Here is a 14,827-nt window from a genome sequence, read left to right as displayed (position 1 = left end):
TTTTGCGGTACGCGGGCCTCTCACTGTTGTGGCCTCTCCCATTGCGGAACGCAGGCTCCGGACGTGCAGGCTCAGCGGCCATGGCTCACGGGCCCAGCCGCTCCGCGGCATGTGGGATCTTCCCGGACCGGGGCACGAACCCGTGTCCCCTGCATCGGCAGGCGGACTCTCAACCGCTGCACCACCAGGGAAGCCCTTTAACAACTTTTTATGTGGTTTCAACGTACTATGTCCATTGTGAATTTCACAGTGTCATAGAAGGAGTATATGAGGTAGTCTTGTTGGTAATCTACATGACTTAGCCTCGTTGGCACATGACTTAGCCTTTGTATAGCCGTTACCTAGGCAACTTGTTATAATGCCTCCATTCTCACAACGTTATTGAGACTGATGGCAAATATTCACATCCCGATTTTGTGAAAAGTGAGACTTCTACAAGGCCTTATGCAAGGTAAAGACTATATCTTGCAGCTCCTAGTCCCAACCTTCCCTTTGGTAATTGACCACATTTGTTTGTCTGTAGGCACAAGATATGAACCATACCTTTGCAAACCACTTCCTGTCCACCATGCCACGGCTTGCACTACCAGTGAGGAAGACAGACCGAGCACGAGAACCACGAGCTGAAGTTTGGCATTTGGAGCCTGGAAGGAGGCTATGCTGCCTGCAAATGAAGGAGAACTAAACATTTCTGGCAATCATGCATTGGTATTCAATGATCTGCATTTGATAACTGCTGTGTCTGATACCATGGTTACACTCGGGAAGGTAGAATTAATATATAATTATCTGAGTGCATAAATCTTTTTGAAAATTTTTATTGAGATATCATTCGTACCATAAATTCACTCTGCTGAAGTGTATGATTCAATGGTTCTTAATACATTCACAAAGTTGTGCAACTCTTACCACCATCTAATTCCAGAACATTTTCATCACCCCAGGAAGAAACCTGTGCCCATTAGCAGCCCCTCCCTTTCCTCCTCTTCCCCCCAACCCCGACCCCCAGCCCCCCGCAATCACTTCTCTACTTCCTATCTGTATGGATTTTTCCTATTCTGGACATTTCATATAAATGAAATCATAAAATACGCAGCCTTCTGTGACTGGTTTTTTTCACTTAGCATAATGTTTTCGAGGTTCATCCACATTGATGGGCCTAGAGACTATCATACTAAGTGAAGTAAGCCAAACGGAGAAAGACAAATATATGATACCACTTACATGTGGAATCTTACAAAAAAAAAAAAAAAAGATACAAATGAACTTATTTGCAAAAGAGAAAGAGATTCACAGACATAGAAAACAAACTTACGGTTACCGATGGGAAAAGTAAGCGAGGGGGACAATTAGGAGGTTGGAATTAACAAATACACATTACTATATTTAAAATAGATAACCAACAAGGACCTACTGTATAGCACAGGGAACTATTCTCAGTATTTTGTAATAACCTATAGGGAAAAAGAATCTGAAAAATATATTATATACAAAACTGAATCACTGTATACCTGAAACTAACATGACATTGTAAACCAATTAAACTTCAATAAAATCTTTTTTAGGGGCTTCCCTGGTGGCGCAGTTGTTGACAGTCCGCCTGCCGATGCAGGGGACGTGGGTTTGTACCCCGGTCAAGGAAGATCCCACATGCCGCGAAGCGGCTGGGCCCGTGAGCCATGGCCGCTGAGCCTGCACGTCTGGAGCCTGTGCTCCGCAATGGGAGAGGCCACAACAGTGAGAGGCCCGCGTACCGCAAAAAAAAAAATTTTTTTTAATCTTTTTAAAAAAAGGTCCATGCATGTAGTACCATGTATCAGTGCTTCATTCCTTTTTATGGCTAAATAATATCCCATGGCATGGATATACTGCCTTTTGTTCATCCATTCATCAGTTCATGGGCATCTGGGTTGTTTCTACATTTTGGCTACTATGAATAATGATGTTAGGAACATTTGTGTACCAGGTCTTATGTGAACATATGTTTCCATTTTTCTTGGGTCTATACCAAGGAGTGGAGGTGTTGGGTCATATGACAACTATGTTTAACATCTTGAGGAACTGCCAAGCTGTTTTCCAAATCAGCTGCACCATTTTACATTTCCACCAGCAGTGTGTGAGGGTTTCAATTTCTTCATATCCTTGTCAACACTTATTGTCTATGATTTTGAACGTAGCCATTTTAGTGGGTCAAGATATTTAAGGTCAGAAATAACCTAAATCACTGGTAGTATGAACTAGTTTAATAGTTAACTACATAGTAATCAACTTAAAATATCTGAGGTGTCAGCGATGAGATAGCACAGAACACTCAGATCTTCTTTGTAGTTATGTAAGAATGCCTTAGGACTCTGTAAAAACAAAGTTGTTTCGTTTCCTTAAGAAGCATCTGAAAAGGGAGTTTTAAGGCAAATCATGGCTTACTTCAGCCTCTCTTTAGCATCAACAAAGCTCAATGGCTACCTGGAAGAGCATCTGACAAAAACTGGTTTCTTTCATGTGTTTGTTGGCAGTCTGTATATCTTCTTTGGAGAAATGTCTATTTAGGTCTTCTGCCCATTTTTGGATTGGGTTGTTTGTTTTTTTGTTACTGAGCTGCATGAGCTGCTTGTAAATTAATCCTTTGTCAGTTGCTTCATTTGCAAATATTTTCTCCCATTCTGAGGGTTGTCTTTTGGTCTTGTTTATGGTTTCCTTTGCTGTGCAAAAGCTTTGAAGTTTCATTAGTTCCCATTTGTTTATTTTTGTTTTTATTTCCATTTCTGTAGGAGGTGGGTCAAAAAGGATCTTGCTGTGATTTATGTCATAGAGTGTTCTGCCTATGTTTTCCTCTAAGAGTTTTACAGTGTCTGGCCTTACATTTAGGTCTTTAATCCATTTTGAGCTTATTAGGGAAATGCAAATCAAAACTACAATGAGATATCATCTCACACCAGTCAGAATGGCCATCATCAAAAAATCTAGAAACAATAAATGCTGGAGAGGGTGTGGAGAAAAAGGAACACTCCTGCACTGCTGGTAGGAATGTGAATTGGTACAGCCGCTATGGAGAACAGTATGGAGGTTCCTTAAAAAACTACAAATAGAACTACCATATGACCCAGCAATCCCACTATTGGGCATATACCCTGAGAAAACCATAATTCAAAAAGAGTCATGTACCAAAATGTTCATTGCAGCTCTATTTACAATAGCCCGGAGATGGAAACAACCTAAGTGCCCATCATCGGATGAATGGATAAAGAAGATGTGGCACATATATACAATGGAATATTACTCAGCCATAAAAAGAAACGAAATTGAGCTATTTGTAATGAGGTGGATAGACCTAGAGTCTGTCATACAGAGTGAAGTAAGTCAGAAAGAGAAAGACAAATACTGTATGCTAACACATATATATGGAATTTAAGAAAAAAAAAATGTCATGAAGAACCTAGGGGTAAGACAGGAATAAAGACACAGACCTACTGGAGAATGGACTTGAGGATACGGGGAGGGGGAAGGGTGAGCTGTGACAAAGCGAGAGAGAGGCATGGACATATATACACTACCAAACGTAAAATAGATAGCTAGTGGGAAGCGGCCGCATAGCACAGGGAGATCAGCTCGGTGCTTTGTGACCGCCTGGAGGGGTGGGATAGGGAGGGTGGGAGGCAGGGAGACGCAAGAGGGAAGAGATATGGGAACATATGTATATGTATAACTGATTCACTTTGTTATAAAGCAGAAACTAACACACCATTGTAAAGCAATTATACCCCAATAAAGGTGTTAAAAAAAAAAAAAACTGGTTTCTTCATCCTCAACTCTGAGTCACTTTCCTACCCACTCCCCTTTCTCAAATACAATTCTACCTCTACTCAAGGTGATGGGTTTTCAGGGAAGAAGCAGATGAAAGGGGAGCAACAAGAAGCATCTCAAATCTCATACCCCCCGTCGAAGTTATTTCCTATTACATTATAGCCTCCAGAAGTTCCTGGGCCAGAACTGGACTCAAAAATACAAAACTGTCCCAGTAACTGTTCGGTGGGTGGCTTTGTAGGTAAAGCTGCCACAGGCAGCATTGAGCAAAGGCAGCGAAAAAGGGCCACTGAGCAGATCCCTCTCATAAAGCCAACCAAGGAGTGTGATGAGGCCATCGTCATTCATAGAAGGATTCTGTAAGCCAAGGCCAGCTTAACTCAGTTACTATATATACTCAAAAAGAAGAAAGTCTCATTTCTATTATTTCTAGAGCTGAAAATTTCATGGTTATTTCATTCCTATAGACATCATCTTTTAAAAGGATGCATTTTCCAGTGGTCTTGACCACAGCTATTTCTGAGCTCTAGACCTCTGTGGGTAACCACATAACTCACTACACTCACTAACCACGTTCTGCCTTCTTCAGGGACTGATGCACAGAAAAATAGAAGGCAATTCCCTAGTGATTCCTGTCACTGTTTCTGAAAAAAAGTCAAGTGACTGTTCCTAGACAGAAGATATACACAGCTTGGCTCAAGAACAAATGCCACTTGGAAAACTCAGAGAAACCAACTGTATTATAGCAGAAGGGCAAGACTGGCAGACTTTTCAGCTACAGATTCCACCGGACTGGAGTCTGGTGTTTTTGTTTTTTAAAACCTTTTCTCCATGACCTCACCTTACTTTTTTTTACTACCAGTACTTCTCCAAGGTCTCTCAATATTTATTAATGTTAATAACCTCAAGTGTCTGTGATAGTAAGTGTACATTTTCTAATTGCTGGGTTTTGGCGATGTGACGTACTGAAATTCAGAATTCGAAAACTACAAAAGGTATACAGTGCAAAGTTTCCCTTTCATACCTGTGTCTAGGTACCAAATTTTTCACCTTGGAAGCAACTAAAATGGTATCAGGTTTTTAAAAAATACTTCTAGACCTATTTAATGCATGTCCAATTAACTATTAAATATATTTTCATCTAACCTATTTTACACAAATGCTAGTATTCTGCACATACTGTTTAGCGCTTCTTTTTTCCCACTTAACAACGTATTTTGAAGAACATTCCATTTCCTTACAGAAATGTTCTCATTCTTTAATATAGCTGCATAGTATTCTATAGTACTCCAAGTTTTAGAACCATAACTTATTTAACCTAACCGATCCCATACAAATGACATATAGGTTGTTTCTAACATTATTATTATAAACATTGCTGCAATGATTAAATAACCTTTTAATTTTATCATTTTACACATATGTGAGTTTATCTATAGGATATACTCCCAGAAGGGGGATTGCTGAGTGAAAGATACATATTTGTCCTTTTGATAAACAATGCTAACTGATCCTTTGCAGAAGTTGTGACACTTTACGGCTCTGCCAGCAATGCGTAAGTGCCTGCTTTCCCACGCTTACAACAGTGTTGTCAGAGTTTGTTCTTTGCCAACCTGATATGTGAGACTGTCTATGCATATATGTGTGTGTGTATGATTTGTATTCTATACATTTTAGTATCTTTTTAAGAACCAGTTATATTTCCTTTCCAGTAAACTGATCATATCCTTTGCTTTCTCTTCTGTTGAACTATTGGTCCCTTTTTATTATTGATTTGTAAGAACTCCATATATTAATGAAATTAGCCCTCTGACTGGAAGAGCTGCAACAGCTGTCCTAACCTGTTGATTGCCTTTGCTTAACACGGTGTTCATCATGCATAATTTTCATATTTTTAGGCAGTATCATTTAACAACTTTTTAATGGCTTCAGAGTTTCATGTCATAGTTGGAAAAAAGAACAAAAATATGTTCAAGAGTTAATCTGTTCTCCAAGGTATCTTTCCCCTCTTCATCTCAGTGATCCTTAAGCTCTTCCAAACTGACGGAAAAGTTAAACACGTAAATATGCTGACTCTTGGTCTAGACTTCCAATTCTACTAAAACTCTTCAAGGTAGTAGTAAGAGACAGAGAAATCTTTTATTTTTTATTTAATCATTTAGCATTCAAAGAACAGTCTACATATTTTCACTTCATTTCATTTTTAGCTAAAAATAAAAAAACCAAAAAACTTAAGGAATCACTTTTAAATCTTACCAACGGTAATTATCCACAGCAGGGCTACCATCCACTTCTTGTTAACCAGTTTCCAGACAGGAGGAATTGTGAGGAATAATGGAGAAAGAAATGCTATGGCAAAAGCTTCAAGCCCAGTGAGTTCTAGTGTTTGCAGGGGAAAGTAATAGATCATCGGTCCCAGGCCATCGCAGAGAGACCAAGAAACATATCCTAGGGAAAACAAAAGTTTTTAAGAGAGAAAGAAAGTATAACTTTCTCATTGTTTCAAACAGTAGCCCTTCCCTCCACTAAAACTCCTCCAGCCGGCCGCCCTCCTTCATGACCCTGGCCTTAACTGGGTTCCAGTAACAGAATTCCTCCCCTTTCCTGTCAGGCCCAGAATGAGAATGGCTCAACATCCCTTGCTTGTCCCTTTAACCTCGTTCATACCTCCCGTAGGTAGGTAGTCCCTTTATTAAAGGCTCTTCATTTGGACCATCTAGGTTAAATCTGGTTTCCTGTCAAGACCCTGATTGATAAAATTTCCTTAACTAAATCGACCCTTCTTTAATGAGAAATATCGTGAAAATCAAAAAGAGTAACAAACGGCAGAACTCCTTCCTCCCACTCCAGACTACAGCCAAAGGCACGTTAGTTAGGAAATAATCATTTTCTTGTGAGCAAACTATTTTAAACCTAACCCTTAGGAGACAGTGTAGAGTAGTGGAAAACGCAGATTTGACATTACTTTCACAGCTGCCAACTACTGACTGCAATCTTCTACAATGATGATAATTAACCAATGGGCAGTTACCATGCACTAGGCTCTGTGCTAAGTATTCACCCTGATATTCTCTCTTCTTCTGCATCCTATGAAATTGACACTATTTCTACTCCCCTCTTACAAATGCAAAATCAAACAACAAAAACTCCTTAGACTCAGAAAGTTAAGTAATTGCCTAAGGTCACAAAAGTGGCAAATGGCAGAGTGAACTTAAAAGCAAGCGGTCTGGTTCCAAACCATCCTTAACCACCGAAAGCAGTACTTTTAACCACCTCGCAGTTATTAAGATTAAAAAAGATTAAGTACACACAGTACCTAGCACCCTAGGTACTCACTGAATGTAATTCGCTTTACATCGCGTACTTGTGAGCTACAGACTGGGCCAAAAAATGAGCCCCGCCCCCCCCAGCCCGAGCATTACCAGCTCCCAGAAAATCAAGTTCTTAGGAAGGCACCCCTCCCCTTCATCGTGAACAGCGAGATGCTAGCAATCTCCTGAACGTTTGTCTGGGAATTCTGATTTCAACCATACAACTCCGACAATATTACAACAATAATTGTTCTTGGGACTTTTTGCAAAGCTGCTAAGTGAGCACATGGGACTCGAGTTCGACGTTTTCCGCCAAATACTCAAATGTGCAGCCACTACCCAAGGCCACTTATGAGGGGTCAACCCAGGCGGTAGCCACCGCGCTGAGTGCTCACCTACAGCTACAGGGGGAAACGGGTGCCCCTTTCCGTTTGAAAGGTAAAGTTCGGTGCTGAAATTTATTCAGTTAAACTTAAAGATCACGGGTGAGGGGACTCGGGGTTGGTACCAGCTTCGTGGTTCAAGGCCGACAGGTGAAGAAGTCGGGCCCCTTGGGCGCAACACCAGGGTGGCGTGGGAGCTCGCTCTCTCTCTCAATTCCTCCAGCAGCAGAAGTTGCCAGGGGACGATAAGCATCTCTATTCCGGGCACCAAGCGCGCGTTCCTCCCTCCGGGAGCTCAGCCAACCCGGCGGAGCACCGCGGCTCCGGGCAGGGCCGGGGGAGCGGACCGGCGAATGCGCGGCGGGCGGCCTCGGCTTACCCAGAAGGCTCTCCAGGAGCACTTCTCTCCACAGCGAGGGCATGGCCGAGGCCCGGAGCGGCGCCGCCGAGGGAAGCCGCGCGGCCCGCACACCCGCCGCACTGCGCCGGCCGCCGAGCTCTCCGGGGTCGGCGTCCACGCCTCAGGCTCCCGTTAAGTCTGCCGCCGGCCGCCCAGCCGCCCGCCCACCCGCAAGCCGCGCCCACGCGAGGGTGGGGCCCGCTGCCCCCGCCCCGTCCCATCCAGCGCCGCCCTCCCGGCCCCACCGCCTCTGCGCGGCCCGCGGTCCCGCGCCACCGCCTCCGCCGACGCCACCGCGCAGCGAGCGGGACCCGGGGGCCTCCGACCTGCCGCCCAGAAGAAACCAGGTGGCCGGGCTCGCCGGCAGAGCGGCCCCGGCGATGGCGCGCTGCGAGCGCCCAAGAGGACTGCATCATTGCAACTCTGCACCCGTGGTGCCCTTTAAACGAGGCCCAGGGGCGCGTTGCGAGGGAAAGGCTTAGACGCAGGTGGGGAGCCTGAGCTGCCAGGGGCTCTAGCGCCTCCGGCGAGCAGGTGCGAACAGGACCTTGGCGTTCCTAAGGCCTGGGCGACGCTCTCGGGCGAGCGGGCACCTGCGATGGCCAGGTGTGCGCTTCTCCTTCTCAGCTTTGGTAGTAAACAAATCGCATTCTGGGAAGGCGGTTGAAAAATTCTAGAGATTACAGAATTTTCTATGGCTTTTAGAGACGTCGCAACACTTGCCCAGGGGAGAGAAAACCAGTGATGGCAGTGGAAGTTCTGCCTTCCTCCACTTTATGGATAATGATCTTTGAGAGTGCCCGTCCCTGAGGAGAAAGGGAGAGACGTTCTAACAATGGAGCGAGTGAACTAGGCCAGTTCTCATTCAAATATTACCACACCCCAGGATGTTTTGAGTTTTTTAGAACCTTCTCAAACAATTTATTTTAATTCGCTTTAATTTTTTTGGAACAGTTTGTCATTTACCACTTTCGGAAGGTTTGCTCTGAAATTAAACAATGATGGATTGTCTAAAAGTGTAAAACAGTTAAGAGCAGTTTTGAGCAGAGTTCCAAATCGCTTAATTACTTACTAGTACTCATTGTCACCAGATAGAGATCAATTGAATAGAATTGAGAGTCCTGGAATAAACCCTCTCATTTAGGTGCAAATGATTTTCAACAGCTTGCCAAAACAATTACATGAGGGAAGGGGTGGTCTTCTCAACAAATGGATTTAGAACAATTGAAATTCCACAGGAAAAAGGGTAAATCGGACACCCCCCCAATCTCATACCATATACAAAAATTAACTCAAAATGGATCAAAGACTTAAATGTAAGAGATGAAACTATAAAAATCTTAAAACATAGGAGTAACTCTTCATGATCTTTAGTTAGACTATGGATTCTTAGATACAACAGCAAAAGCACAAATGACAAAAGAAGTAATAAATAAATTGGACTTCATCAAAACTAAAAGCTTTTGTGCTTCAAAGGACACAGTCCAAGAAAGTGAAAAGACAATGCACAGGATGGGAGAAAATATTTTATAATGATACATCTGGTAAGGAACTGGTATCTGGAATATATATTTTTAAAAATTACAACTCAGGGACTTCCCTGGTGGCACAGTGGTTAAGAATCTGCCTGCCAATGCAGGGGACACGTGTTCGAGCCCTGGTCCAAGAAGATCCCACATGCCGTGGAGCAACAAAGCCTGTGCACCACAACTACTGAGCCTGTGCTCTAGAGCCTGTGGACCACAACTACTGAAGCCCACACGCCTAGAGCCTGTGCTCCTCAACAAGAGAGGCCACCGCAATGAGAAGCCCGCGCACCTCAACAAAGTGTAGCCCCCACTCACCACAACTAGAGAAAGCCCGTGCACGGCAACAAAGACCCAATGCAGCCAAAAATTAATAAATAAAAATTATTTTAAAAAATAAATAAAATAAAATAATAACTCAGTAATACTCACTTTAAAGATGAACAAAGGATTTGATAGGCCTTTTTCCAAAGAACATCTACAAGTAGCCAATAAGCAAAGTATATTCAGGAAAATATATTCAATATCATTTCATTAGGGAAATACAAATCAAAACCACAATGAGATACTACTTCACACTCACTAAGATGGCTATAATCAAAAAAGTCAGATAGGGCTTCCCTGGTGGCGCAGTGGTTGAGAGTCCGCCTGCTGATGCAGGGGACACGGGTTCGTGCCCCAGTCCAGGAAGATCCCACATGCCGCGGAGCGGCTGGGCCCGTGAGCCATGGCCACTAAGCCTGCGCGTCTGGAGCCTGTGCTCCGCAACGGGAGAGGCAACAACAGTGAGAGGCCCGCGTACCACAAAAAAAAAAACAAAAAAAAAAAACATTACAAGTTGTAGATTTGCCATCTGTACCTATAAAATAGTTAACAAGGAATTTTCCTTGTATCTATCTGAAGTCAATTTAACTCAGGGTCCTGTAAAAGTGGTGACCAAGACTGTTCATGTCATCCCCACAGAAGACAACCAAGCTGTGTTCCTGCAGCAGCAGAGCAGGGAGTGCCTGTTCTCAGAGACAAAAACAATCGCTGTGGCCTGGTCCACTAGGGTTTCCCAAAGAGTTGAAAGGGAATCAATCCAGAGTAAAGAAGATATGCTTGAGTGAACATTTTCAATACAGTAAAAATAGAATAAGAAAGTCTTGAGAAACATTGAGTTCGTGTTCTAACGTAAGCATTAGGTTCTTTTTCATTTAGACTTGTACTCTTAGCACAAGTTAAAAACACAAGGGCCTACTTAGAAGACAGGCCTGGAAAATCAAGGATGATTCAGCAGTTTTTTGGATGTACATATTTTTATTTATTCATTCTCACACTTTCTAGGAGCCCTCCGTGTGGGAAGCTGAGTGCGCAGAGATGATCAAGACATAGTCCCAGCAAGGAGGAGCTCTTGGCCCACGGGTGGAGTCTGAAGTGCTCAAGTAATCTCAACCCAGCATGAAAAGTGCTACATGAAGGCCTGAACTGGGGGCGCTTGGGGCCCCTGCAGGAGGGAGTTGGCCTGGGTGCCCTGAGAGACAGGGATGTTATGGTCTATTTACTCACGGCTACTGTGGTGCTTGTTTATCTGCCTACGCCTCCACTTTCCCACCTGTAAAGTGAAGCTAATTATAGTAAGGAATGATTGCATCTGTGCACTAGCTGGCCGGACTTGAAAGAAACACAGATCATACTCCTGCTGGTGAGTTAACTCCCTTGGAAGACTGTGACCCAATATGTAAATTTCTGGAAGGAGTTGCCTAAATACAAAATTTCCATTAGTGTTATCAGATTTTTTTATTCGTTTATTCATCCCGTAAACATTGATTTAACTTCTAGCCGCCATGCTTTTTTAACTGGAATACACAGCAGGGGTGAGCGGCGGTGGATCAGAGGATATATAGGCTCAGAAATTCAACATGGCAGATCTTTTCAAAGCATTAAGTTTACCTAGTATAAGCAGTTCATAACATTTTCATGTTAAAACAAACAGGGGTATGTTACAGACAGGATTGTAAAATGCATACAAAGTTTTAGGATAAAGCTTTGGGGGCTCATGGTAGACTTCTTTGATTTATGTCTTCCAGAATTCAGGGGGAATATGTTCCTTCTCTTCTGCCATTAACTGAACATCGGTTGTTAAATAAGTATCTTAGAAGATACAAAACATACATCCCTCCAAAAGTATATAATCTGAACTGAAACAAGACACATGAACAAATGAATCAAGTAGATATCCATACGTGTGTCTTTTTTGAGAAGTATGAGAAATTGCTTCTGTGTCTGTGAAGTCATTATATGTTAGATTCCAGCCATGACAGAACTGTGAGAAACCAATTCAGGGTCCCCACTAGAGAAAACTGGAGAAAAAAATAAAATTCTGCAGGTAGCTCACTAAGGAAACAGATTCAGAAACAGCAAAGGATGGGTCTTTCTTACACAGAGCAAAAGCTCACATCTGCTAAGATGACCAAGGCAGGTGGGCTTGGGAGGATGCAGAAGATTACAAAGGGCAGGAATTGGGGGAAGGCCATTCCAGGTAAGTGCAGTGACATCTAGAAAAGGAACAAAGTCAGGAAAAGTGAAGTTGTATTTGGGGTTCAGGGAGTAATCATTTGGTCTAAAACAGAAATTTCCCCAAACATACCAGCGCGGCCTAATGAAGGGACCTTGAAACCAAGGACAAAGAATGTGAAATGTACCTGCCACTTAGGACACGCTCAAGTGAACCTTACTGACTTAACACAAACAGGACGAGGCGTGTGTGATGATGTACTCTACAGCGTCCTGGCAAGTTAAAACGAGTTCAGCACCGGAGTCTGCTTGAAATGTTTCCAGTTTGCTCCCTCCTCCTCTTTCCTCACCTCCCTGTCTATTCTCTCCCATTCCAATAGGCAAACAGAAAACATTCTGCAGTACTACCCACTCCATTATATGCAATTAAGTCAGGAGTATTCCTGTGGGATGACTCTCCAAAGGTGGAATAATTTATGCGGGTAGATAAATTGGGAAAGTGTTGGGATCGCCCAGTTTTGGGTGTGTATTAATTTTTGTATTAATTTGGGTGTGTAATACAATACGCAAGTTTGTATTAATTTTTACATCTTCATAGTTGCTAGATGTCCTGGGAAGGAACCGCTTCTTGATTAGCTTAGTTCCCGTGTCTTGGCACATAGTGTAAGATCTGAGGGAGTCAGCCACAGGCAGGCCTAGAAAACCACAGGCCTCACCCCACCAGGCTGAGCTTTTACTGGGTGGTCAATTGCAGGACATGACACATGCTTTCTGCAGCGATCCCAGAGAGAAAAGGAGGAGGACCTGAGGGTTGTATGCCAACAACTCCTTCCCAAACCACCAGCATCTCCTGGGGGGTAATTGGAGTAAGGTGGCATGAGAGGACAGGTGTGTTATCCTAAAACGTGTCCCTAGAGGCCAAGACGTCTGTGCCATATGTGGCATTACTAACCATGTGTGCACTGGGTGGTCTATGTGATGGGCACCTTGCTAAGGCCAACTTGAAACAAGAGGCCCACTGAGCAAAGATGTCCGTTCCAGCTGGTCCTGTGTCCAGTGGTGGAAACTGCAGCGTAACGTGTGTCCTGGAAAAAATCAGTTGATCAGTCCCTCTTACTTATGAGATAGATGCATTGTCCAGGAGACATTGGAGGAGGGCAGAGGGTGTATCAGAAGGAATTCTGGCACTGTTCCTCCTGGAGATCCCTAGGATGTAAAGTAGGTTGCCAGGGAGGGATGGAAGGAATTCTCATAAGGAGCTCAGGGCCTCCTGGGAGAGAATGAATCTGGGACCCAATACTTTGGGCCTCAATACCTGTTTTCAGACTTGCAAACTGGCTGGTCAGATGGAAATAGCATCGATCTTTCCAAGAGACAATAAAATTTGAGAATACAAAGCAGATTATAGCAACAAGACTTTTATTTTTTATTTAAATTATTTTTAAAACTACTTTTTCCCTAGAAGGTGGCACATTTTCAACAATAAGTCTAACGACCGAATGATGCTCTACCTAGAAATATATACATACAATATTAATTTGACAATATTAAATCAGTGGTAATCACTATAGAACTGGGCTGTAAGTAAATTGTATACTATAACAGAAGAATGTGGGATTCTAAGCCAATTAATAATATATAATATATATAATAATACAGAGAGAGCAAACGCTTAGCTCATTTATTAAAACCAAAGTTTTCAAGCCTAATAGCACACAAGAAATAATCACACTAATTACAAGTAATTATTACAAGTTCTTTTTTTTTTTTTTTTTTAAAAGGTCTGGGCTCGGGCTTCCCTGGTGGTGCAGTGGTTGAGAGTCCGCCTGCCGATGCAGGGGACATGGGTTCGTGCCCTGGTCCGGGAAGATCCCACATGCCGCGGAGCGGCTGGGCCCGTGAGCCATGGCCGCTGGGCCTGCGCGTCCGGAGCCTGTGCTCCGCAGCGGGAGAGGCCACAACAGTGAGAGGCCCGCGTACCGCAAAAAAAAAAAAAAAAAAAAAAGTCTGGGCTCGAGGTGGCTTGTGGCTCCTTCCTGTGCTGCATCTCTCTTTCACTCAGCCCCTTGGTGCCGGCAGGATGGTCAAGTGTCGCGGTTTCCGTACTGTCAGGAAGCTCTGTAGCCACCGAAAAGACCAGAAGTGGCATGATAAACAGTACAAGAAAGCCCATTTTGACACAGCCCTGAAGCCCAACCCTTTTGGACGCGCTTCTCATGCCAAGGGAATTGCACTTGAAAACGTAATGGTTGAAGCCAAACAGCCAAGTTCTACCATCAGGAAGTCATGGTTCAGCTCATCAAGAATGGCAAAAAAAATCACAGCCTTTGTACCCAATGATGGTTGCTTGAATTTTATTGAGGAAAATGATGAAGTTTCAGTTGCTGGATTTGGTCACAAAGGTCATGCTGTTGTTGACATTCCTAGAGTCCACTTTAAGGTTGTCAAAGTAGCCGACATCTCTCTTTTGGCCCTATACAAAGGCAAGAAGGAAAGACCAAGATCATAGATTTTGATGGTGGAAGCACAATAGTAATAAATTTTCATATGCCAGAAAGTAATAAATAAAATAACAAAAAAGGTCTGGGGCTTCCCTGGTGGTGCAGTGGTTGAGCGTCCGCCTGCCAATGCAGGGGATGCGGGTTCATGCCCCAGTCCAGGAAGATCCCACATGCCGCGGAGCGGCTGGGCCCGTGAGCCATGGCCGCTGAGCCTGTGCGTCCGGAGCCTGTGCTCCACAACGGGAGAGGCCACAACAGTGAGAGGCCCGCGTACAGCAAAAAAAAAAAAAAAGGTCTGATTTGCCTTCTTCATGCAATCAACCTAGTGTCTGTTCCATATGTATATCAAGTTCATGGAGTTTTAGAATTAAAAGGGATCTTAGAAACCGAAGGGATCCAGTTATTTAGT

General features: G+C 43.5%; 2 protein-coding genes across 2 annotated transcripts in view; one reads left to right on the top strand and one right to left on the bottom strand.

Moving 5' to 3' along the window:
- CWH43 (cell wall biogenesis 43 C-terminal homolog) overlaps nt 1-7,917 on the bottom strand; it is a 47,882-nt gene extending 39,965 nt beyond the window's left edge. The window contains 3 exon segments of the mRNA XM_070045514.1: nt 544-664; nt 6,058-6,249; nt 7,875-7,917. Of these exon segments, the coding sequence (XP_069901615.1) occupies nt 544-664; nt 6,058-6,249; nt 7,875-7,917 (356 nt within the window).
- Nucleotides 7,918-13,997: 6,080 nt separating this feature from the next.
- Nucleotides 13,998-14,437, top strand: LOC115865731 (small ribosomal subunit protein uS12-like). Its single transcript, XM_060299321.1, has one exon. The coding sequence runs from the start codon at nt 13,998-14,000 to the stop codon at nt 14,424-14,426; it is 429 nt and encodes a 142-aa protein (XP_060155304.1). The 3' UTR covers nt 14,427-14,437.
- The last annotated feature ends 390 nt before the right edge of the window (nt 14,438-14,827 follow it).

The sequence above is a fragment of the Globicephala melas genome, chromosome 5, assembly GCF_963455315.2.
Source record: "Globicephala melas chromosome 5, mGloMel1.2, whole genome shotgun sequence".
NCBI lineage: Eukaryota > Metazoa > Chordata > Mammalia > Artiodactyla > Delphinidae > Globicephala > Globicephala melas.
Note: the sequence above shows the minus strand (reverse complement) of the source record. Positions and strands in the feature narration are given on the sequence as shown.

Coding starts and splice junctions, on each gene's coding strand:
- LOC115865731 (XM_060299321.1), top strand. CDS start 13,998: ATGGTCAAGTGTCGCGGTTTCCGTACTGTCAGGAAGCTCTGTAGCCAC.